The sequence below is a fragment of the Babylonia areolata genome, chromosome 9, assembly GCF_041734735.1.
Source record: "Babylonia areolata isolate BAREFJ2019XMU chromosome 9, ASM4173473v1, whole genome shotgun sequence".
Classification (NCBI taxonomy): domain Eukaryota; kingdom Metazoa; phylum Mollusca; class Gastropoda; order Neogastropoda; family Buccinidae; genus Babylonia; species Babylonia areolata.
This window is the reverse complement of record NC_134884.1, coordinates 47,362,117-47,389,077: the sequence shown is the minus strand read 5'-3', so window position 1 is coordinate 47,389,077 and position 26,961 is coordinate 47,362,117. Positions and strand designations below refer to the sequence as shown.

Sequence of the window (26,961 nt, the reverse complement as noted above, 5' to 3'; positions counted from 1 at the left end):
ACCCTGTAAAGAGAGCAACATCCTAGATCTATAGATGCATCACACAAATCACATGACTAGCTAACTGTAACAACTGATATGCAGATCTATGAGCAGGTCCTGATGGGAGGTCAGGGAAGTGTAATATATTAGTATACTATAAATAGGGGAAAACGGAGGAGGAAGCTGCATGTGGGGGACGGGAAGAATGTATGGTAAGGGGAGGAAATCTCATGAGGGAGGGAAAACAAAGGTCAATAACCATAGGCAATCTCTCACCTATACCTAATTAATGATATTCTGATTTTTCTTTTTCTTTGTTGTTTGTTGTTGTTTTTTCTCTCCCTCTTTTCAACCTATGATTAAAATCTGTGCAAAATGGCACGTTGTCTGGGTACAAAAAAATCAGTGACAATGTGCACACTTAAGTTTTAGTTTTAGGCTGTTTTCCCTAAAAAGAATTATTGAAACAAAAAAAAAAAAAACAACAAAAAAAAAACCACAAAAAAAAGATCTGCACAGACACACAACAAAACAAGAAACCTAAATATAAGCAGCATGCATGACTAGAAACAATAAAAATTTATCATACTGCCTGCCATCACAAATAACTAGCTCCAAAGAGAATTCATATACATTTACTTATATACAACTATTACAAAATACAAGTCTATACTATATATATGAATAATATAAGTAGTATCTCACCACCGGCTTGGTTAAAAAAAAAAATTCATCACTTTATCATCTCTTGTATCATGGCAAGTTTAAAAACTTGACTATCATTTCAAATTTCATATCTAATCATAAAACACACCTGTAGAAACCAACTATTTTCTATTCCTGTCCAATAGCACCCCCCCCCCCACACACACACACACACACCCACACCCCGTACCCCCCACCCGCACCCCCCTCCCCCTCCTTCCCTGATTCTTTTCATTCGTGTGCCTCAGTACAAAGCAAATTCACTCACTACATTACAGCATCATCATCTAACAAGCATTTGAACACCAAAACCACCCCCTGTTAGAAGTGGTACAAGGTTCCTGACAAAGAGTCAGCAGACAGCATGACAACCATCCCCATACATTGCAATTCCAGACAGTTGACCCTTCTCCTTCATTGTGAAGGTGAATCCACCACACTCCCCACACTTAACCTTTAATAATTGAAATTTACCCGCAACACTGTTGCATGAGGATGGATTATTTGATACATGGACATATTAAAGAGACACTTCACTGTAAACATATAAAGAAAAGCATACACTGGATATAGAGCTCAATACAGTGTGGAGTATTCCAGGCAGAATTACACCATGATATAATCAACAGATCACTTCACCCCCTCCCCTCTTTCCACCATCCTCATCATACTGCACATCTTACCTTCATTTTTTTTTCTTTTTTCTTTTTTTTTCTTTTTTTGTCATCCACATTTTATCAAGAGTTATTACACAGGTTATAATAAAATATTAAAAAGAGGCAGAAGCCATTATAATAAACTAAACTTTACTTTAGAAACTGTATTACCACGACAGTTCCAATGACATTTCAAAATATGACTGAATAATAACTTAAACATGCATTCAGATGTAAAAACGCCAACTGATCAGGCAAAGTCAAGCAACAAAAAGAAAAGAATTCAAAACAAACATGCATAAATGCATACACACACACACACACACACACACACAAACACACACACACAAAGCTCACACACATGTCCACAAGCATACATTCCCACCATGTGTGTGAACACAATTGCAATGTTTTTAAAAGCGAATATGTGAAATGCTTTTATTTGAGAACATATGTTTATTACTCTTGTTTGATCAAGTTATCCGCGTGTGTGGGGTGGGGGTGGGGGGGTGCGGTGCAGGTGTGTGCTGATTATCTGGTTGTGGTTTTCCGCAATTCATCTTTATTCTTGTCTATTATAATCAATGTGCAGTATAGTAGGCTATGTTTATAATTATATTCAAATAATGTTTCTTAATTCTTTCTGTTTTTACATTAAGAATACTAGTTATTACCTGCAGTGTGTGGATGTATGTATGAAACGATGTATGTGATATTTTTTACATTTGTATCTTCGTAATATTTGTTGGGGCTGTTGTTGGCTTTTACAGTTATGGTCCCCATGTTGTTTACTTGTCTATGTTGTGATAATGCACCTGACCAAATTTCTCCAGTTGGAGATAATAAAGTTATTCTTATCTTACATACACACTCACACACACACACACATGAACAGCCCCCACACGCACGCACACACACACACACAAACGCATATCCCATAGAAGACAATCCATACAGACACCTGTCGCCTGTATCAGACAATCACTCACAAACTCAAACCAACCCAGAAGAAGCAAAACATGACAAACAAGACAGCCTGAGCAAAAACAAAAACGAAAGGACAGCCGTGGGTACTAACCCTCTTCCTGTCAACACCTCCTCGTCTGTGAAATCACCCCACACACGCAAAAAAAACAAAACAAAAGCAGACTGTTGTCACTTAAAAACACCACACCACCATTAAACCAAACCACAATTCACCACCACAATTCACAGAGCAGCTTTGTAGGTCTGGATGGACCACACCAAAGAGAGCAGGCAAACATACACATATATCCCCCTCACCCCTCTCCCGGCAGCTCTCACACAACAGAACAGCACTTGGACTTGCTGGAGATGGTGGAGACACTGCCAGGGGGTGGGGCTTTGCAATGTAACAAGGCAGAGCCAGACAGTGGAGCCACACCCCCACACTGCTGGGACAAGCACGGCTCCACCCGCTCCCAGCACCGGCCATCCTGGCTGGACACGCACTGCGACAGTTCACTCAGCTCCACTAGCGGGGGCCTGCCTATACACTCCACCTCGCACGACTGCCCCAGGTACTGTGTGGGGGAGGAGGAGGAGGCAGAGAAGAAGAGTTCGGTGCGGGGGGGGAAGAGGGGGTGGTAGGGGTCGGTGTGGACGGAGGAGGAGCTCCGCAGGCTGCTGTGGCGCTGCAGCGACCCCGAGCTGACTGACCCCGTGCCGTCCAGCGAACGGGGCGTGGAGGGAGGGAGGTGAACAGGAGAGTCATTGGTATCACAGTCACTTCCCCTGCACTCTGACAGCAGCGCCCCCACCCCTGTGCTGATCTCGTTCAGCTTGCGGCTCAGGAGCTTGAGGCTGGCATCGGTCAGAGAGCCCTTGGAGCCCCCTCCTCCCCCCCCATGGTACTGGCTGTTCTTGTGGTTGTTCAGGCTGTTCTTGTTGGTGCTGTTGCTGTGGTTGCGGTTGTCCGCGTTCTTTTTCTCACCACCACCACTTTTGCCACCACCACCACCACCACGGCTCCCTCCTCCTCTTCCACCACCGCCCCCACTGTTTCCCCCTCGAGTGTGAGATCCTCCTGAAGAGCCCCTGCTCCTGCTGCCTGTCCCCAAGCGTCCGTTGCTGCCCAGGTTGCTCCCCGGGCCGTCCGTGTCACTGGAGTGGTCGCTGGAGTCTCTGCGGTGGATGAACTTGTGGTGCAGCTTCTCCTTGCGGGACCGGCTCTCCGTGTCATCTGTGTCACTGGCGTCCGACGAGCTGCAGCTGGTTCCTCGCTGCCCCGCCCCTCTGCGTTTCTTACGCTGCTCGTACTTGCGCAGGATCTCCGGGGAGGTGGAGCCTCTGTCGCGGTGCCCACTGGAGGTGGCAAAGCGGCGTGGCGTGGACAGCTTCAGAGGCACCACGTCGTCATCATCCTCAGACTCGTTCTCCTCATGGATCTGGTTCAGCAGCTGCGGAGAGCTGCACACCGACTTGAGCGGCCGCCGCGGGTTGATGCTGTCAACGGCGGGAGGGGAGGGGATGGTGGGAGAGGTGGCCGCCACACTCAGGTGCCCCGTGGTCCCCAAGTCATCCAGCGACTCCAAAGACTTCACGGGTTTGATGGTGGCAGCGTCGATGTCCACGTCATCCTCCTCCTCCTCATCATACTCATCCAGAGACTCCTCCTTGATGAGGGAACACTTGCGGGTGACCATTGTGCCGGGCGGGACCAGCAGGTTGCCCTCAGCGCCAGACGGCAGTGCATCCTTGGAGGGGGACAGGGGCCCCGTGGGCGAGGCCACAGACTGCACATAGTGGGAAGTGCCCACGTTGGTGTTCGGGTCTCCGGATTCCTGCACCCTGCACACAGCATTGAACTCGTCAGAACCCAACAGCCACTGGAGGGAAGAGTGAAGAGCAACACTTCCCTATCTCCCTTCCTCTTCAAAACAACCAACTTGCTTATAGCCTGGCCAATCGCAATGAGGGTATTTCAGGGCTGATTACCATTCATTTCTCAAAACTAGTGGACCAGAACACAAAACATCAATTAAAACAATGTTAAAAGGTCAATTAAAACAACCTTACAAAGACCAATTCATCCACATCTGGCTCAGTCTACATAAAATTTTCATCAAGTTACAAATATTGAAAATAACTTAAAAAGTCCAATTCACACATGTAGTAACTTTCTCTTTCTTACTACACTGATCAGATAGTGAAGTATAACCATTCTGCCTTGTTAAACTGATAACACAGTTATGTATAATCAATGTCATCATCATAATATCATCTGTCTATTGTGCTTTTAAAATGTTTAATTCTTCTCCTTCTTCTTTACATACACACAAATAAATGCCATGTTCTGTGCAAATGCAAGACTCAAATTTTAACACCAAATCTTTTGATGAACTTCTGATGCCTATCCTATCAGTGTGCTGTAATGTATGAAAGTCTGAACCTCACACCTTAAAAATGCTTAACCTCAAGCAGTAAGAAAAAAATCCCTATTCTAAATATTACAAAAAACATGCCTGCTTTGACCCAGGTCTGCCTATCCATTTCTGTTTCAAAAAGGAATTATATTGCATAAAATCTGCCTGAGGATTCTATGGTTTGTCCACACACACACACATTTATACCACACAGCACACCATATTATGTGTATGCAAGTGTGTGTGTTTGCGAACTTGTATGCTCTCACATTTGTCTATGTAGTATGCATGATGTGTCATATCTGATGCACGCATATCTAAGCAAGTCAGTATAACTCTTTATAATACACCATGAGTTTCGTACCTGGGAGGTGTGAGCATTAATCTGCTTCTTTTTCTTATTATCATTTTAATATCATGATAAAAAAAAAACAATTACATCAGAGCTACAGAGTAAAAATCTGCTTCACATTGGATATATCCACACACACACAAAAATCTGCATCCACTTAATTTATGCACCGCAACACCCCCCCCACCCCCCCCCACCCCCCACCCCCCCACCCCCGCTGCCCCCCCCCCTCTCCCACACACACACACACACACATACACACACAAATCCACATTGAAGACAAATTAATTTTTAAAAGAGCTCCCACATCCAGCATGCAAGCAAAGCAAGCCATAGAACCCAGGTCATCCCTACACCAGAAAATAAACCACCACCACCAAATCTGCCCCAGCCTCATGGAAGCAGAACATGCTGAAAACACACAAGCAAAAAACCCAACCACCCATTCTGATCAGGACAGACACAAACTGAAGATACTGATGCATGCACACTCGTTCACTCTTGCATTAAGAGCATGGACTATTCACTCAATACTAGTTGAATGTCAATGCAGGTACAGAAATTCACTGCATGACAAGCCAAAAATAGAACAAAATACAAATAAGCTGCAGATAAGTGAGTTAAAATGTGTGTGATTTTGTGTCTGACTGACATGTTATTGAAGTGTGCTTTGAAAGGCTTGAAAGTGCTACATAAAAGTGTCATTATTGTAAGCTGAGAAAGTAGGTACATTAAAATACACACAAACACACACACACGTGTGCACACACGCATGCACGCGCGAACACACACACACACACACACACATAGCCATCATGCTGACTGTGAGTGGACAAGATACTCCAGAATTAAACAAGGTGGGCAGCATAGAGAAGTAAACAGGTGCAGGCAGATATCCAAAGATGCATGCATCAGCAAAGAACAGAGCAGCAGTCTTGGAAAGCTTCTGTGTGTCATATGTTTGCAACAGCAATCAAAGATCCAGTGCACATGCAATGCATGCTGCTCCATCATCACCTTTGTGCCCAGGCACCAGTCCATCAGATTCTAACCATTGTGTAACCTCCTCTAAGACAGAGCAGTGAAACGTTGCTTTCAGTCACATCATTCAGGAAAAAAAAGTTTCACACAAACATGTTAATAATGAAAATAAAAATGGCAGGGGAACAGGTGTAAAAATGCGTAGAAGTGTAACAGGCAGGAAAGCCAAGCAAACATTCATTTTCCAGTTCAATAATAATAACAATGATAAATCTGAAAATATCCATAAATCACAATAAACCTTGAATGAAAAAGCATGGGTTTGGGTGGTTGGAGGGGAGGGGGAGGGAGAGATGAAAACATATTCTGAAAATATAAGTGATGCAAAACAAATGAAAAGACACACACACATTAAAAAAAAAAAAAAATTAATCAAAAAGCCTTGGGACTGAAAGCAATGCATCAAGCAGATCGTACACAAGTTCAAACAGAAAACTGCCTGATAAAGGGATGATTAGAATCATGTGTTTAAGAAATTCAGACAGAAAACCAGTTACTTCCACACTGCTGTGTCTGCATTAATGCGACCAGTTCTGTGTTGTTTTCAGAATTTCATAACTGAAAAAAAAGCATCATAACAAAGAGACAGTGGAATGAGATACTGTCATTCTCTGTGTTCTCTTGCAGACCATCACTCCATATATGTACGAGACCTGTGAACATATATTGCTGGATCCCTACAAATGCTGCAGCCCCAGAACTACTGGGTGGAAGCAACAGCTGAGTTGGTGATGGCCACACTCCCATCCCAACTGTGGTAAATTTAACATGGAATGGGGAGTATTTGTACAATTAACGATTTTATACAAAGTGTTCCATTCCATGCTTTATGTAGCATGAACCCAGCACTTGAAGGGAAAACCTGTGTCTTCTTTTTCTAAATATTGCCAGTTCTTACTTCACTGCAATCAGCATGCGCCAAGTAAGGACAAGGAATCTAGCCAAGCAACCGTGAAAGATGGATGGCTTGTGGTGTGGTATGCAATGCCCCTACAATCCTGGGAGTAGCAACAGTAACATTTCCTTTGAGAGGACTAAGGCTGAGTGTCATACAGACATGACACAAACAGCACAATAACAGCCTTCTTTTTGAAGTTCTTGGTGCCAGTCAAACCCCCACAAGCCTTTATCTCTGACCAGGCTGATAACTGTCAATACAGGGTACTTCCATTCCAAACCAGTGGTTCCCCAGGTTCAATGAAGCAGTCTAGCTGAAGGACAGGCAGTGAGCATCAACACCCTGTCTTTATCCCAGCATCATGAGAAACACACAGAGGGTGCAGTTTTAAAAACACACAAACACAAAAACTCAAAACAGAACTTTGCAGAAACTCTTTCCCCCCTCCGCACACCAGCAGAACAAGGGATGCGTAACAACCTTTGCTTATTTCTCCAAGCAACAGAAGAAATACACAGACGGTGCTGTCAACAAAAGACGTAATCACACAAAAACTTAAAACAAAGTTTTGCAGAAAAAATCCCCGCACGCCAACAGAACAAGGGTGCAGCATAAGCTTTGAATACATGAACACAGAGATGTCAACAGACCCTCTTCATCCACAAAGCCTTAGGATACATAACAGTGATGTAAACGGACAAAGCCTCTCTTCCCAAAAGCATCAGCACGGAAAGGGTAGCGTGGTGCCATACACTGAAAATGTGCAAATAAAAAATGATAATGATGATAATAACAAGCCAGCTGAGGAAACCCAGCCAAAGGAGAGAGAACCACCGTCACAACACTAACGTCCAACATACACATAGATGGGCAGACTCTCGAGGGGCGGTGGTGGTGACGGGGGCATGGGTTCAACAGACTCAAGCTTATAACTCTGACTCTGAGATGCAACTGACGTGGCCGGCGGAGAAACAGGAGTTTCCAGCGACTCCAAAACGCGCTGTCGAATGCTACAACAAAAATGAAGATGGGTTTGAAGTGGGGGTGAGGGGATAAGAAACAAAACTGGATTTTGCTTCATGAAACATGAGGCATTGTTATAGGCAAATTTATTAGTTAGCATGTTGAGAATTTGATTCAAACATGCAACACAGTTTCAGAAACGAAAAATGCAAATGGATCATTCATGTCAAATAAACATGGCACTATCTAAATTCATCTGTTTCAGAGTCATCAAAAATGCATATCAGTGCAACAAAATGCTTCCACCTTAAGTACAACAGGCATATAAAAACAGCCATTGAAAAAATTCCATGCACTCTCTGCTCTATTAAGGAAGAAGAAAACTAACACAGTATGAGCATCTTCATCTGTGCCATGTACACACTGAACACTTTGCATGCATTTTCTGTCTTGTAACTAATGTAAGCAACAAACATAAATTGAATAAAATTTTTAAAATAACAACTTAAATCACTTTTGGCTTTTCCCCCATGCACATCAAACATGTCAACATACATTTCCTGCCCTGGAAAATGAGCCAGATATAGAGTTTTGTAAAGGATGTTTACACTGTATCTAACATTTGCTAAACAAATCATCACAGTGGTGTTGCATATCATGTCTCTCTCAAACTCTCTCCCATTTTGCCCCTCACCCTTTTCATACTCCTGCAATGTCTTGTCCACCTCAAGCAGTGTGTTACCAGATATGTTCATCTAGATCAACCATCATGCACAACACTCTTGTTTTACTAGATCTGATGAAACAGTCCATGTTCGATGAGCCCCATCCACCAATCCACTTTCCTCTTCATGTATACTTCCATCCATCTACCTATGAAAACCCATGGACTGTCCAGCTGAGAAGGTAAGACAATGCCATTCAATACCCAAGAAACAGCTACGAACACACACACACACATACAGACCACAGTATATCTACACATACAGACCACAGTACATCTATATGACACTGTAAACAAAAAAAACACACCTGCCATTCAATTACTAGTTGACACAAATATGGACATGTAAGGCAATTCTCCAATGTTACAGATTAGATACTAATGACAATGAGGACAACTCTGTACTCTTTTCACAAAATAAGAAATCATAAGCAACTGATACCATACCCTTATGACTGTCTGCAACAATCCAGCCATAAAATAAAATTTAAAAAAAATTTTTTAAATCACACACACACACACTACGAAAGTTTTATATACCCTGAAATTTCAGCAACTCAGCTGAACCTTCAGGAGGGTAGAATGACAAACAAAGGAGGAAGAAGACAGAAGGTGTTTTTCCTGACCTATCAATTGTTGTGAAAATCACCCTTTAATTTTGTGGTGAACAGCTCAAACAATCACTGAGAAACAGTCATTATTTACATTAATATAATAGAACTCAACAACAGCAGCATACATTGGTTAATTTACAAAACCTGGAAAGCAAACAAAAGGAAAAAACACAGGCAGTAACCGGCAAGACTGAAAAAAAGCAGCAAAGTATTCATTATGTAGATAAAATCTTAACAGTACATGCAACTCACTAAAACCCTTTCATCATCTTAAGTTATAAACACATCAACAAGGCACTCACTACACATAAAACTAACTCAGCACTCTTCTCAGCACTGTTGTAAATGTTGCAACTTACTTTTTTTTTTTTTTTCTTTTTCTTTTTTTGCTATTTCTGTTTTCAGACAGGCAAGACAGAACTTATTTTTACTCTAGCAGGCAACATCATAATTTGATCTCAGTTTCCAGTGATACCCAGCCATGCACTAACCTTCACTGTCAGATACATGACATCTGACAATCAAGTCACTGGCTCTCCATTCCACACACAAACACATGCTGTTTTCACACAGGCTGATTAAAAAAAAAAAAAAAAAAAAATCAACAGCCAAGGAGAGAAAAGCAAGCCTGAAAATCACAATTGAAAAGGGAGCAAGGGGACTGAGGGAGCGGGGGAGGGCATTTCTTTTTTCTCTTTTTTATCTTGAGAAAAAAAAGCAAAATGCATTGTATGCTCTTCAGCAGCCTGTAAAGCTCCTGGCAAAAGTTGGCAGAACAAACAGTCAGCACAGGAAACACACACACACCAGATCCAAGCAACTCTCTCAGTGTCCCAAACAAAAACCGGGAAAAAACTATTCACCAAGCAGCCATCTACACCCAGACAATCTACAGCATTCCAAAGACTGCAACATTCCAAAAGGGATGCAAAGAGAGGGGCAAGAAATCAAACAAAAAATCCATTTACGAGTTGGAAGGGCGACGACTGCGTCCTGTCAGCCAACCCATGCGGAACTTGGTGTTCTTGTCTCCTGCTGCCGCTTCCTTGGCCTTGCGCTCGAAGAAGGAACTCAGCAGGGCAATTTTTGACACTGGTGTAGAGGGTGCCCTTTTCGACCCTGCCCCCGGGTCTGACTTGGACATCTGGATGTTCTTCTTCACCAGGCGGGGAGAATGGTCTCCAGAGATGCCGGAGACAGAGTTCTTCCTCTGGCTGGTGGGGGTGGCTTTCTCTCCTGGCGAGGACTTCTGCCTCTGCAGAGGGGGCACATGTGGGCTGACGGTGCCAGACACGGCTGGAGGCTGGTGGTGTTTCTTGCCACTCTTTCGGCGGTCCAGTGTCATGCTGGTGGTGAGGCTCTTGACAAAGCATGGCCCGGGGCTGGTGGTAGACTCTTCCACAGGTGGGGAGACCAGGATGGACGGGGAGATGGGGCCGATTTGAAACGGACGGACTGGGGGGATGGGTGCAGTTTTCGTCTTCTTCATCTCTCTCTGTTTGCTATATGTATATATACAGTGCACAAGTTCAACTCAAGTTCAACACGAACAAGTCAATCAATAAATGTGTGATAAAGCGTGACAAACAGTGCACAAGTTCAACTCAAGTTCAACACACACAAATCAATCAACAGATACATGACAAAGCAAGACAAATGTAGACAAAACAGCAAATGAAAGTGACACACACAGAGAAATATGATACTAAAAGGGAAAGAGCAGAACAATGAGAAACAGCCAGAAAGTTCAACTCAACTCAACACGGGACAACCATGACATATGTGCACAGAATTTTAGCAAAGGAAGGTCACAAAACACAGAAATACAGCAGTAACTTAAGCAAAAGAATATATAGTAAACAGGAAGTCACTGAGAAATACTAACACACAAGCAAATAAGTCAATCTGACTAATGAAATTCTCTAATTCAAATCAATCTGAGGTAATTCACTAACCATTCCAAAAAATTACAGTAAATTATTTTAAGTTATGACCTTCCACAGGGTCAACTATTTCATGATATATCTCAAACCATAGTGTAAATAACAGCAACAAAAAAAAAGAATCATTCTGATCAAAATAACCTGAGCAGTAGTCTGCACCAAGCATCACTGCCAGTTTACCTCAAGTCTATCTGTATTCATAAAAAAAAATTATTAATTTCCTCAAGTCTATATGTATTTGTAAACAAAATTAATTATCAACTTCCAAAACTACATACTTTACTGTAATAAAGACAGGAACAGGGAATGTACATGTGTGTAAATATACACACCTTTCAACACATCTATACACAAGTCAAACGCTAATGTGTTTGTGGATATTGTCAACACATGTAAATATAATGCATACATATATGCAGATACATGCATTCGTACGCACAAACATTCACACATGCATACAAATTACAATACTTACACACACTCATCAGTCTGAAAACTGCTATTGCTAGCAAATGCTTCCCACATTCCCTACACAATGTCACCTGGACCAAACATGACCTGCACTATCACAGGACAGACTGCAAGCAAGGCTATCAGTATCTGAAACCAAGCCAGCCTGCTCTGGATGGGTCACCACGAGAAAGGTCTACCTCAAAATGGAGCCATCTTGCTACATGCTGACACTTTAGATAGGACACATGTTTATCACAATCATACGACTGACCACAACAAAAAATCGGGGCCTCTGATAATGCAAAAAATATGCACCCCTGACACTTTGAAAATGGAAAGGAAGCACTGTGTGTTCATTAAGTGAGTATTCTAAAACTTTCAAAAACAAAGACATACAAAAATGATGCCATGATCATCTGCAAAGAAGAGTTCCTGCCCTTCAACACTTTTTGGCCTTGAAACCTTGATGACTACAACTAGATGTTATGCCTGCCTGTGTGTGTGTGCATGCGTACATGCATGCATGTGTGTGAGTGTGTGTGTGTAGCAATGCAGATTTGATAAGAATGTGCAGCATTAGAGTGGCCCTCTGAAGGTAGGCTGGAGCAGTCTAGAATTATCATAAAAAAGATACTAGTCATGACACGCAAAACTTTATTTTGATACCACAATGCAGACATGACATACACAGGCCTTTACAAGGACACAACAAAGGCATACATCATGGCTTCACAAGGACATGATAGTACAGACATGACACACACTCACACAGGACATGACATGACAGGTTTTCACAAAATAAACATAGGGATTCATTCAGATATGACCATGCTGTCATGACACATGGCTTAATGGAGAAAGAGATATGACTGTTGATATGAAAGACAGATTTACACATTACACATAGTCACACATTACTGATACATGACAAGGAGTGTCTTTCAACCATCCAACACTACATACTATAACAAACAAGTGAACAAGAACAACAGCACAACATCAATGATAAATAACAACAGCCAATTCACATTGTTTAGTTCCACAACTAACAGCCCAGCTTTTTGTTGGCCGAAATATACACAGCCTTTAGGGACCTCCCCACACTTTTTAGCATTCACCTTCACAGAAGCAAAATTATCTTCTTTTTTTTAACCAGTGCATTAATACTAACAGCCACACACCTGTGGCTTAACATTCAATTGCGGCACAACTAGGCAATATCAAGAATGATGCATGTCAACTCAACATGTAAGAAGAAAGCGCATTAACTGCCATGCTGCTTCTCTGGCAGTAAAGCCCTTCACAGCTCTAGCTGAGGTTAGAATATATACCAAAAAACAAAACCAAAATCAACCAAATTAAATGAATGAAAAAGAAAGGGAAAAAAAAGCCTATGTGATAAAATCACTCTAGCTTCAGATTGTAAAATGCCAAACAAAGCTTTACTATGGACTCAAATTGTCAAAATATCAAGAACACAAATGTGATTGGTCCACTTTTTCTCAGATTGTACAAACACAAAACTTGTCCATGTTCTGATTCCTAACATGGCTGCGTTCATAAACTAGCGGTATTTTCTTTGGCCTTTGCATCTGCAGCATCACTGATTAAGAATTAACTTTTAAAAATATTTTTTTATATTCAGCAAGACAATCACAGCTGACAGTAGGTTTTTCTTCTGAATCACTTATGTTTCTAATCATCATATCTCGACAAAAATACCCAGCTCTCAACACTGAAAAAATACATAGAATTTTCAATACTAGAACTTTGTATTATGTGAAGGGGTTAGACTTAAAACTTCTGAGATGAAACAGAAGGCTGGGGGGGAGAAATTAGGAGAAAAAACATGAACAATGCTTAAAAAAAAAGAAGAAAAAAAAAAAGAATCGAGTATCTGAGTGTGGACTGGCTAAGTGATAAAATCTGTATTTCAGCACAAAATCCCTTCACCCAAAGAACACCACCATAGGTGACAGCCACACAATTTTCCTTAATTCAAGTTTCCTTTTAAGTCACCATCTCTCTCTCTCGATCTCCTTTACCCCAGTGCATTCTTGTTTAACATCAATTCTCTATCAAATGGACAGTACATAAACGATGCATACTGTGTATATAGCGACCATGCTACAAAGACATAAAAAATATATGCATATCACTTATTATCAGTTACTTTTCCTTCATGTTGTACGCAAATGACCAGGAAGGTAATTCCCAATTTAACTGAGACTGGTCATATTCTTTTACTGTGTTGATCATCCATTTATGCTATTTTTTTCTTACTGGTATTAAACTTGACTTACAAAAGTTACATACTGTACTTATCTATGGATGCTTTATTTTTTGATGGACTATCACTAAGATTGCATGTCATCCAGTGACAACATTCGCTCAATTTAAAGCACTGGAACAGCAACTGCTACTGATTTCTTCAACTTTTTCTGCAATGGTCAGCTATTTAACTTGCAAGTTCACTCACTTCCACAGTTAATGTTTTCAAAGTTTCATGTGCTCAACCGCTTTTGACACATAATTTTCACATCCTGTCTTCTCTACTGTGGACCTGGTTCCAGCAGGTTAACCTTGCACATTAAAACAGCCGACACAGTGTCAATACAAAAACCATAAGACAGTACATCCAAAATGAACACATGATTTCCAACATTTACAAAAACAGAAAAATCAACTCCAAAATGTTAAAAAATATTTTGTCATAAACTGTGTACCAAGCCAACAAAAAGCAACAAGTGTTAGGATATCAAGTTCAACAAGAGATACACATTTTGTATACACAGCATTGCAGACAAGCTCCGACCGGGTGTCAGTTTTCAGCCTGACCACACCAGCAGCAGAGACAACGAATGGTGTTAATCGGCATTGTGGACACCGTGATGCACATTCTCTATGGCTGAAGCCTGACCTGAGGTCGTCCTCAGAGGCGCCCGTTACAAAGGGCTGGAGGGAGGGGGTGAACAACCCATTCCACCTCACCTTCAGGCCCCTCAGCCCAGGTGTTCTAACAACACAAACACAACAATGCTCATCCACTTTCCTCTTTACCTCCCCCCACCACCCACAATGGTTGTTTTTCTTGGACAAAGGGATGGGATGTTGGGGGTGAAGATAATCAACTCTTTGGCTGTAACAAATTTGGTGTCTTACATTCTGGAATATTTTTACAGACACAAACTACATGGAGTTAAGTGTAAAAATATTTGGGAGTAAGCAATAACAGAAAAATTGTAGTTAAAAAAAAAGGAGTTAATATTACTTATTTCAAATTATACTGATTACTTACTGCATTTTTCAATCATCAGGTTACTTGTCAATAACTGAAAATGTGCTGGTCACCAGACTTGATGTCTAACTGTACTGTAGTGTACATACACACTGCAAAGATTTATGGAAATTATAAGACAAAGGAACTTCTAAAACTCTGGCTTGTAAAAGATAAAGGCTTCAAAACGGAGAAAAAAAAAAGGATTCTATCCTTCTCCTTCTGACTAAACCCTTCGTCAGTCTGTTCGACTCATGCTCAGAACAGTCCTTGTTTCTGCACTGGATGTTCAGAAAACACTCGTTAGGCATGTGAGCCTAAATAATCATCACTCTTTATCCTCAACCTGTCGCAAGGGGTTGATCATGTTCAACTTTCAAGAAGAAAATTGACAGCACAAAAAAGGACAATAAAATCAAACGAATGAATGAATGAATGAATGTTTTCCAACTGTGAGAGACATTAACACACTGGCTGACTCAAGTGCCAGAGAAGACAAAAGCTGATGCACTGCAGTACTGAAGAAAAACTGTGATGGTTGGACTCTGTATGATTTTTCCACCTCCAGTATTTTCAAACGTTCGTTTTGGAATAGGGATATGAATTATTCACAATCTTCTCTGTGTCTAAAAGCTGCACTCCACACCTTAACAGCGTTTTATGGCTGTCACCATGTAATGAAAAACACATCCCCTGTCAACAACAATCAAGTGATCCAACTGATAGAATGATCTGCACACAAAAATTCCCACTCCAGATGACTAACATGCATGAAAAACTAAAATGGGGAGTTCGTATTATACTCCCAGTTTGGTGTTATATACTGTACCATGTCAATGCAAACCAGGCCTATCTGTTTGCTCCTCTCGGCCAAAATTTATCGCGGCAACTCAGTGATACGACATCTCGCCGTTAGACTGCCGTCTGCTAGCCAATGAAATGCCGTTTCCGGCAGTAGGTAAACAATCATTCTCAATGGCCACCATTTTTCAGATAAGTACTAGTTCTTACACAAAGTTTATTCCAGCACATTGATCAGTCTGACGGCATCTTCAAAGGACTTAAAAAAAGCAGTAAAAATTTTAAAAAACTGTGGTACTCAAAGCAGAACAGAGTCATACAAGTTCAGTGATGACAATTTTCATGGACAAGACCACAAGGTAACAGTCCATCCGGAGATGAATGACAGAAAGAGAAATTTGCAAAATAGTGAATAACATTAACTCATTCCACTTCAGGCATGAGTTAACTCATACCATGGTTACTTCCCCTGTGGACTTGGTGAAAATATTCTCACTGTTCCATTTTGTTTATTCTTGCTTAGTACACTTCACGTTCTAACAAACACATTCTTATTCAAGAACTCCCTAAGCATGAAAACGAAGCTTTGTTTAACCGGTCAAATCTACAATTCTCCATTAAACCTTTCTTTTCGTTACATGACATTGCTTCTTTTTGTTGTTGTTGTTGTTGTTGTTGATTTTTGTTTTTTTTAAATAGGCAAGTTAAAGCAGTATCAATGAACCTTCCCTTCTCCAGTAGTTTCATGTTTTGCTGGTCCAGGGATGTTCTTGGCAGATTTGTACTTGTGAAGCAGAAAGGGTTAACAGAACAAGAAGTTGTAAAACCCATTTCAGGAACAAAATTTCAACTTTTCTCAGCACAGGCTGACAACAGCATAAAACAATATATTTTCTTTTAACCCAAAAACACAGAACATTACGGAACATGAAAGCACCTATAAATAAATAAAACATAACAATGTATAGGAGTGTAAACATGAGAATTCATAATTTTTCAAGTCATTACAAAAAATCAGTCTGAAGAAACACAATGTAATCTTTTAATTTGTAGGAATGACAGAATGAAAATTTTTAAATAATCAATAATTAGACATTCACATGTAAATGAATGAAACTGTGATGGTGGGAGTGGCGTGCTGTCAAATGGGAGAAACTGGAGAAGTAAACACCATCAGAATTGAGAAATAAACTGTTTGGCCTTACCAATGACACTGCAAATAATCTACACAGCTAGCTTTTCTTTAAGTGACAGAAATAAGACAAACTCTAGGGTACAGACTAAGCAACAGGCTTCAAAAGCAAAACAGACACACTCTACACTTACAATAAGGCGACCTTTAGAGAAAACACAAAAAAGGAAGGAGATTCAAAAGTATAATAAAACAATCATCAGCATGATGCCTGATGCAAAATTAAGGTCATCCAGTCTCAAGGAACAGCTAAAAAAATGACTTTACACACACACACACACACCCACACACCAATACACAAATCAAGTTCACTGGTTTTCCTGTTGTTGAAAAACATACAAATGAAGATCTGCTGCAGTTGAGGAGATGGAGGGGGAGCAGGGGAAGAAGGAAATGCCGCAGTGGAGAGGACGGAAGAAGACAATAAAAAGAAAGACTCAAAGAGATGCCTAGATTCCCTGACATGACCAATGGTGGAACAGGGAAACAAAACAAACATAAAGCCCAGACTAAAACTTTTAGTAAAAGGATATAACTTGACATCACCCCCAAAATAAAAAGACTCAAAACACAAAACAGTATAACAGAACAAAAAAAAAGAAAAACGTATTTGAAAAACAATCTACAATACATCTACAATGCAAACAAAATGGAGATTTAAAAGAATTAACAAAACACAGAAGGAAAACAAAGGCAACAAAAAAGACAAAAAGAACAGAAAAAAATGACAATATGAATGAAAGGTGTAAAATATTGACAAAACACTTATTACTTTTTATTTTTTTTATTAGGAATGACGTAAAATATCAACAAAACAATTAAGGGCAAAAGGGGAGGGGGTGAGACAAAAATCTACAATACAAATGAATTATAGAAATATAAATCTTAAAAATTAGAAACAAAATTTTAAAAGAGAAACAGCAAAACACAGAAGAGAAACCAAGGAACAACAAACAAAAAGAGACAAGACAAAAAATATACATATACAATACAAATGAATGATGTAACTCAGATGGGGAAAACCCAAGGATAATCTACAACAAAAATGAACGAGGAAAGACCGACACACTCCACAAAAGAATAAGAAAATAAAAAATAAACAAATAAAACTAAAAAAACAGAAGAAAGACAAGCAGCATACCGAGGCGACAACATGAGCGGCTCCAGGTGAGGCTTGGCGGACTTGGATGAGGCCGGAGCCGACTGTTTGCGGAGAGAGCCGCTGGACGGCTGCTGCTGCAACAGGTGGTACTCATGCTGCTGGTGCTTCCGCAGCCGCCGCTCTATCAGCAAGTAGAAGGTGGCCGTGATGTGGTTGTACGAGTTCTTCTCCACAGACCTGCAACATCAATAGTGTCAGATTTCTTCTCCACAGACCAGCAACATAAGTTTTCAGTCTCGGTTTCTCAAGAAGGCATCACTGCATTCAGAAAAATCCATATCCACACCATTGGGCAGATGCTTGAGAGCAGCATAACCCAATGCCCCAGTCAGGCTTTGAGTGCATGCTTTTGTATTTGTGTACCTATCAGACTGAATTTCTTATACAGACTTTTACCAAAAGACAACACCTTTGCCGCTATTGGTTCTTTTCCAACTGCCAACAATGTCCTGCAAACAGGTCTTCTGTTTATCATCTCATCCAAATGACAAGATGCTGAAACATCAACAGACAGTGTAAGAGTTCTTCACATACCTGAAAAATCAACAGTGTAAGAGTTCTTCTCCACAGACCTTACTGACTGATCAACAAGTGCCAGATTTGTAGTTCAGCTCCTGTGGTGTTTTCTTCCTTCACCAATTCTTTTTCGTTTAATAAAAAAGAAAAAAAGGGCCAATCATATCAACCCAGAGCAGAAGACAAACTGTACCACAATGATAGGCAGGTTTGATGTGGTTGTATGAGTTCTGTACAATGCCTGGTTCAGGATTCTTCTTTCTCAAATATTTCTTCTGTTCTTGTATTTCTGCTTCGCTTTCTGAAGTGAACATGTAGATCTTTCAATAATCATCATAATATATCCAGAACAGAAAACAAATGTTGCACCATAACAATTTTTCCCCCTTTAATATCAGCACAATTTTTTTTAGGTGCAACAACATGAGCTTTTCATTTCGTGTACATGTATTCAGACCGCACAGTTAAACATTAACTCAGTGATAGTTCTACAAACTGGTGATACCTAGGCTGCAGCGTTCCAACATGTGAAAAATTCTGAAAGTATACAACCAAGAAATATGTATCACTACTCTGTTATTACCAGTACCACTCTCTGGAAAAATTTTTTTCACTAAATAATAAAAAGAAAATAAAAGGGGCAGGGAAGATTACATACAAGAGCATACACAACCCATGCACCCAGGGGCAGTCACACACACACACACACACACACACACAACGTGCGCGCGTGCGCACACACCATTGCACACAGGGGCAGTGACACACATACACACGCACACAAACACATGCATGCGCACACACACATACACATACACAAACACATACACACACACACTTTTGCACACAAACTCACACCAAAGCAGAAAAAGCTGCTAGATATCTACCCTAGCATAACAACTTCTACCTTGACTTACATCAGGATTTCCTCTCGAGAAGCAATCTTGCCCTCCACCATCTTCTGAACAACATAGCTATGGTCCTCCTCAGATATCATCTCCTTGGTGATGAGAGGCAGGTAGGAGGCGACAGGAGACAAGTCTCCATCATTCAGCCAGGGATGAGCCAAAATATGAGGCAAGGACGCTCTGTTTACCGGCTCTCGCTGCAGCATTTTGCCTATCAAACTGCCAGAGACGCACACACTAGTCAGAATATGGTGACAGCCATGCATTTATATATAAATACATATAATATATATATATACATATATATATATATATACACATATATATATTATGTATATATACATAGAGAGAGAGAGAGGGAGAGAGAGAGAGAGAGATCTTTTCAGTTTTAATATATCCATTCAGTTCTGCAAATCTTACAAATTGCTTTTAAAAGCCGGGGGTGAACTTCTGTCTTTCTATTTGCAACTAATCGAAAAGGACCAAAATATGGGAGTAAATTTAATTTTCATACAATTGCGGTAATTTGTAAACAACACACAAACATTAAGACTTTGTTCTGTTTAGACGGGCGCAATAGCCGAGTGGTTAAAGCGTTGGACTGTCAATCTGAGGGTCCTGGGTTCAAATCACGGTGACGGCACCTGGTGGGTAAAGGGTGGAGATTTTTACGATCTCCCAGGTCAACATACGTGCAGACCTGCTACTGCCTGAACCCCCTTCGTGTGTATATGCAAGCAGAAGATCAAATACGCACGTTGAAGATCCTGTAATCCATGTCAGCGTTCGGTGGGTTATGGAAACAAGAACATGCCCAGCATGCACACCCCCGAAAACGGAGTATGGCTGCCTACATGGCAGGGTAAAAACGGTCATACACGTAAAAGCCTACTCGTGTGCATACGAGTGAACGCAAAGGAAGAAGAAGTTCTGTTTAGATTTAGTCACTACACAATGCACTCATGATTTAAACCTGAATCAAAATCATACTTTTTTTGTTTGTTCTAATGCAAGCCTGATAAGTCTCTGCCCACAAAACTTATTCCCATTACAATGGGAAACCCCCTTACATAATATATGTGTAAATATAGTTAAGTTTGAATTGTTCATTACATTTGTGCAGTTTTAATAAGAATAATTGCACTTATATGGCACAAGCTCTCCACAGATGGGCTCTAAGTGCCTTGTATGAAACAGTACATATACAATAATGCATTATATAGAAAAAGAGCACATAAGGACATAGAAGTGGAAAAAACAAAACAAAAAACCCAAAATAGTTTTAAGTGAACATGTCCGTCATCACTCTTCAACACACACACACACACACACACTTACTCCTGGCATTTTTCGGAGATGTGGGGAGGGACGTGGTAGCGGCAGTCCATGATCATGGTAAGCGTTTCACTGTCGTTGGCCTCCTGGAAGGGCGCCTCTCCCACAACCAGCATGTACAGGATGACTCCCAGACTCCACACGTCTGGAACCACATCCATCTTTGTCATTCTTAACATACATTGTAATTTGTATGTCCTCCACTGCATACCTACCATCATTCTTTACAATTACACTATTTACAGTGTCTGGTCACCATAACGGAGGAGCATACCAGAAGAAGTACCAAAGACATGCTGAAGAAGGCCCTCACAACTTGTGATATCAACCCCTATATTTTAGTATTTAAATGGACTACCGAAAGCCACTGGCAGACGTGAATGGCACCACAACATCCACCAAGCTGCCAGCACCTTTGAATCAAGCGGTTTTAACAGTCTGGAGCAGACTTTGAAGAGGGCAAGATGGGAAAACAATTGACAAATAGAACCCACCACAGATCAGACATTAGTTTTTTCCCTGCAACTCCTGTGAAAGAATCAGCTGATCTCGAGTTGGACTTGTGAGCTATCAGCGTGCTTGCACTCCAAAAAAGGCTTAACTCATATTTACTACCATCTTGTCCTAGTCTTTATTTTTTTATATATGTGGAATCATCACTCATCTTTATGACAGGTCTTCATCATTCAATCTTTATTTATTCCCAAGCTCTACAGTCTAAACATCTGAAACCACATCCATCATCATGTCTTCATCATTGTATAATTTGTATCATGTGAAACAAAACACTGACTCAATGTCTATTCTTAATGTCTGAAATCAGAGAAAAGATTAATTTGTTGTTGTTTTCCTTTCCTTTATTGTGTGTTTGTAAAAGGTCAGCAAATGTGACGTAAATGTCAATGTAAAAAAACTAAAACATCAATGTTATTGGACACACTTACAGATCTGTTATAACACACACACACACACACACACACACACACACAAACACACACACTTTTAAAACTCCATTAAATCAGACTGAGGTCCATTAACTAACTAAATTAGTCCGCAAGAAGTTTAACTCATTGACACTCTCTGTGTGCAACTTGCACATGTGGGGATCGGGGTGGGTGTGAATGGTGGTGGTGGATGCATGTCATAATAAAAAATAAATAAAAGTCATATATAATAATATATATATATATATGTATATATATATATATATATATATATCTCGAATGACTGCAAGACTTTAAACATACCATAATATGGATGACTGTGTATGATAAGAGACAATAAGAGTAATTGCCTAAGCAAGAAGTGATTAAAGAGATACAGAGAGAATGCAAGTTTGGATAAGCTACAGAAAAGAAATAGGTGCTCAAACTCAGAGGAACTCAGTAAGTGTCCAAATTATTATTTCATTTTTATCATCTTTGATTACTGAAAAAGTGAATTCACAATGCACACCCTGGTAATTCTCATTTTCAAAAAACATTTTCATTATTTCAATAAAGTATTGTCTTGAACAAAAGGCTGAGAACAGCTCTCAATCTTGGATGAAAACACTTTTTATTTGTTTTAATACAATATATATTACTTTATTTATCATTAGTATTATCTTGAGACAACATCAGGTTGACAACAACTCTCAATCTTGGATAAAAACATTTTAATAATGTAGAATTGTCTTGAGACAACATGTGATTGAGAACAGCTCTCTAACTTGGATAAAATAGTATATAAAATTGTAATAATTATATATATATATATACAATACACACAATGCTGTTAGTGTAACTGTAAGGAAAATTAATACAAAAAAGCATTATCATGATCATCATCCTAAATAATCATTCATGACACAGTGAGTGATGCTTATCCCCCTTTTGAAACTCCAGGTTCCAAATGATTTTACAAATTCATGAAAGTAATAAGAGGTGACTGCAGAACTTTCCAAACAAGGGACAAAACAATCAAAACTAATCAATAAAAACTAGCAGACAGAAGGAATTTTACATAACTAGTAAACAGCAGATAAAATAATTATAATGCAAAGTTGTTGGTTAACCTCTCATTCACAGGTGAACATGGCAATATTCACACACACGCGCACACACACACACACACACACACACATGCACGTGTGCATCCATGCACACACACTCACACATATTCACAACTGTGGTGGTGTTTTTCATGTATGTATAGATCTACTACTTAAGGGACTGATAGCCTGATATTGTAGTTGTACAGAGGAAAATTAGAGTATCAAGTCAGTGCTTGCCTCAAAAGCACAAACATTACTTACATCATAAACGGATGAAAATAAAACAGCATGTCAAACTACAAAGGACAACCAGAGAAAGGCCAGAGGGCAGAGCGAAATCTGAGGACACCTGTTGCGCAAGTGCTGTCACAAACTTGACTTTATCCAGTCATCAGAAACAAAAGTCAGCGTGATAACAAACAAGGGACACACCCTGTCTGATGTGAACCATTAAAACAAAATTAGAAACTCAAAGGACAAACACTGAAAGAGCCAGTTGGAAACACCTACAGATGTCTGGAGAAGTGCACAAAAGCACAAATATGGGCACATGAAGATGTACACACACATTATACTAGTTTCTATGCACACAGACACACACAAATACTGACACACACACACACACACACACACACACACACACACACAGAGACACGCATGCACATACACACACACACACACACACACACACTGACAATGTCAAAATACACTGAAACACAAATAGTGAATCACACACACACACACACACACACACACACACACACACACACACACACACACACTGCAATGCACACACTCTAAATTTATCTATTAAAAAAACACACACACAAAACAATTTCTATAAACCAAACATAAAAATAAATCAAGTAATACATGAAGTATACACAATTAACATTTTTGAAAATACAGTATACAGTAATTTGTAAAGCTTTTTTCTACTACCTTAATACAGGGTGCAGACGACTGTTAAGATTAATAATTCCAAAAGACTAAAAACTTTAAGCTTTTAATTTCATAAATCCATGCTGCAGTGCTGAAGCAGAAGACGATGAATTGAACAAGTATAACTATAAGGAGATTTTTGTTGTTATTTTTACACTACTTTCTTTTTTATTTTAAAATTAAAACTGAAAGTAAAACTATAGGGGAAAAAAGCCACTTCAAAGTTACTTAAAAGCTGTTCAATTTTCCTGTCCATAAACAACACTTGCAAAATTTATAGAATACAATGAACAATACTTCATTAAGATGACTAACATAACAAAACAGAGAAATCCTGATCCACCATCAACTGAAGAAGACAGTGAAGATGTATGCAACTGCTACTATTTACATACCAGGAAGTAGCTATGATTTTTTTCTCTCCGAAAACCACATTTATATCGTTAGTAACAATGACTGAGAATACATTGTAAAGTGGACAAGTTTTTATAGAAATAATAACACTAACAGTACAAAGATTCTCATTATTTTTAAAATATAAAAATACAAAAAGTAACAAAAGCAAGATTGAATAAAACAACAAGTAATAAATTGTAACTATTACTACTAGTACTACTGTCGCTGCTGGTATCAAACAGTTTATATGATCTGGTTAGGTCAGCTGAGGTCAGGTCTGACTTCATGAACAGATTTACTTTATCCATAGCACACTATAAGTACAACTAGTATAGGTCCAACATCAATCTTTTTGTCCACATGCATTCTTTGGCCTTCAATGTCAGTATCAGTATTACCACACCAGTGTATTTGTGTAAATATATAGAGCAGAGTGTCAGAGTTGAAGACAGTGTCATCATATACAAATGTGTGTGTGTGCTGGTTAAAGTGTGCAGCACTGTTTAACTGTAAGTGTGAAGTGTATAATTTGAAAAGACTTGTGTTTGTGTATGACTAATGTATTGTACACAACAGATGTCTATCAAGTATCATGCATGTTTGTGTGTCAAAATGAGACTGTCAGTGGAGGAAGTGCAGAGAGAGAATGCAATGTTTGTGTGCATGACTACAGATTAGTATTAAAAAAAAAGTGTGTTGTGTTGTGTTGTGTTGTGTTGTGTGTGTGTGTGTGTGGTGTGTGTGTTTGCGTGTGTGTGTACTTGTGTTTGCGTGTGTGTGTACTTGTGTTTGCGTGTGTGTATGTGTGTGTGTGTGTGTCAGAGAGAAAGGTAGGCAGGTGGACAGTAGCCCAATTTCCCTGTCAGACACAAGTAAACGCAAGAATGTGTTTTATAATACACTATTACTATATCAAAAACATCTTACCAACTGCTGGTGCATCGTAAGAATCACCCAAAAGAATTTCTGGGGCCGAGTAGGCAAGCGATCCACATGATGTTTCAAGTTTTTTCCCTGGAGCAAACATATTACTGAAACCGAAGTCCGTGAGTTTAACAAGACCCAGCTTCTCAAAGAAAACAACATTCTCGGGCTTCAAATCCCTGTGAACAACATGAAGTTTGTGGCAGTATGATATTGCTTCTACAATTTGTCTGAAATATCTTTTGGCTAGTTTTTCTTCTAAACCTCCTGTGTGCCTCATGATATAGTCGTACATATCACCTCCATCCCCAAGTTCCAGAATCAGGTACAGTTTGGTTTGGGTGTCTATCACTTCATACAGACGTACAACATTCGGATGTTGAACCAGTTTCATGCACCTCACTTCCTGGAAAAGGTGTGACCGCGACACTTCGTCCAGTTTTGTCTTGTCGATTACTTTGACGGCCACTTTTTCACCAGTAAATACATGCCTGGCAAGCTTCACAACAGCAAAATGGCCTCGGCCGATAGTCTCCTCCAAATCATACAAGCCGGCGATCTTGCCATCATAGCCAGCTTTTGATCTTTTGGCCGCCATGCTGATTGAAAACGACCGATTTATATCACGACGCAAAGTTGTCTCAAGTCATAACTCCAAAGCAGACGACATCGTCTTGTATTTGCGGCAGGTATTGGGAGAGGACATCCCCCTTCTGCCATAACTTAGTGCATGCGCATATATTTGCGCATGACGTCTCAGTCACGTGATTGTCATTGAGCGTCTGGATTTCCTTTCAAAATGGAAGTGTATGCCAACAATGTAGTTTAACCAACTAAGGAAAGTGTTAGAAAAAAGTGCCAAATACAAACAAGCCCCTGTATTTATACAACATATACTATGTTTTATATTAGTATTAGTTTGTTTTCTGTCGTTGCTAACTGCAAGCATTGTATTCATGTTTGCATGGTGGTTCACGTGTAAAGGGAGACAATAAAGTCCCCAAATGATTGGAAGACCAATTATTACCCTTGTTCGATCACATTAATTTCTGATCTCCAGAAATACAACCGAGTTTCTTTTTCCGTATTTATGTTTTGTGCTGAGCAGTAGCAGTAAACCTGTATGTATAGTTGTCTAGGCAACTACCACTATTATCACCCACCGCACCCTCAGTGGCCTACGTCATTACGCGTATGCCATCTGCAACCCAAGCAGCCACACCCACAGCTGTTTTTAACCTCCCCTTACAAGTTGGTCGAATGAAATAAGTGATCGAGATATTATATGATGAAATTGGTGTCCCCTCTCTCAGCCTGGTGCTCTCTGTCGCTCTCCCGCATCAGTATCAGTATCAGTAGCTCAAGGAGACGTCACTGCGTTCGCTACACCACATCTGCCAAAGTAGTGCCTGACCAGCAACGTAACCGAACGCGCTTGGTCAGGCCTTGAGAAAAAAAAAGTAAATGCATGAATATCTATTAAAAAAGAAAAAGAAAAAAAAGAATTTTGTATGTTTCGTTTTGTTTAAAGAAAAGAAAAAGAACAGATGATAATGATAATACCAAGAACAATAATAACAACAAATAAAATATAAAATATAAGACAATAATGACAATAGATAAACAAATAAGCAAATAAATGTTAGAAAACATCAGTACAGCCTACCAGTGACACTGACACACACACACACACACACACACCGTGGCACACACTCTCCTCAGTGACACTGACATGTGTACACTGGTGGTCTGGACG

General features: G+C 39.9%; 1 protein-coding gene across 6 annotated transcripts in view; it reads right to left on the bottom strand.

Moving 5' to 3' along the window:
- Positions 1 to 879: 879 nt before the first annotated feature.
- LOC143285548 (uncharacterized) overlaps positions 880 to 26,961 on the bottom strand; it is a 288,677-nt gene continuing 262,595 nt past the window's right edge. Inside the window, exons 1-8 of one of the 6 annotated variants that reach the window (XM_076592911.1) lie at positions 25,209 to 25,928; positions 20,912 to 21,053; positions 19,583 to 19,792; positions 18,129 to 18,326; positions 14,638 to 14,733; positions 10,290 to 10,823; positions 7,881 to 8,030; positions 880 to 4,154 (exon numbers count right to left, since the gene is read on the bottom strand). In XM_076592911.1, coding sequence (XP_076449026.1) covers positions 2,645 to 4,154; positions 7,881 to 8,030; positions 10,290 to 10,823; positions 14,638 to 14,733; positions 18,129 to 18,326; positions 19,583 to 19,792; positions 20,912 to 21,053; positions 25,209 to 25,803 — 3,435 coding nt within the window. In that variant the 5' untranslated portion in view covers positions 25,804 to 25,928 and the 3' untranslated portion in view covers positions 880 to 2,644. Of the gene's footprint in view, positions 4,155 to 7,880; positions 8,031 to 10,289; positions 10,824 to 14,637; positions 14,734 to 18,128; positions 18,327 to 19,582; positions 19,793 to 20,911; positions 21,054 to 25,208; positions 25,929 to 26,961 lie in introns of those variants that run through there. The other 5 variants (XM_076592915.1, XM_076592913.1, XM_076592914.1 and 2 more) reach the window with 5 other exon arrangements.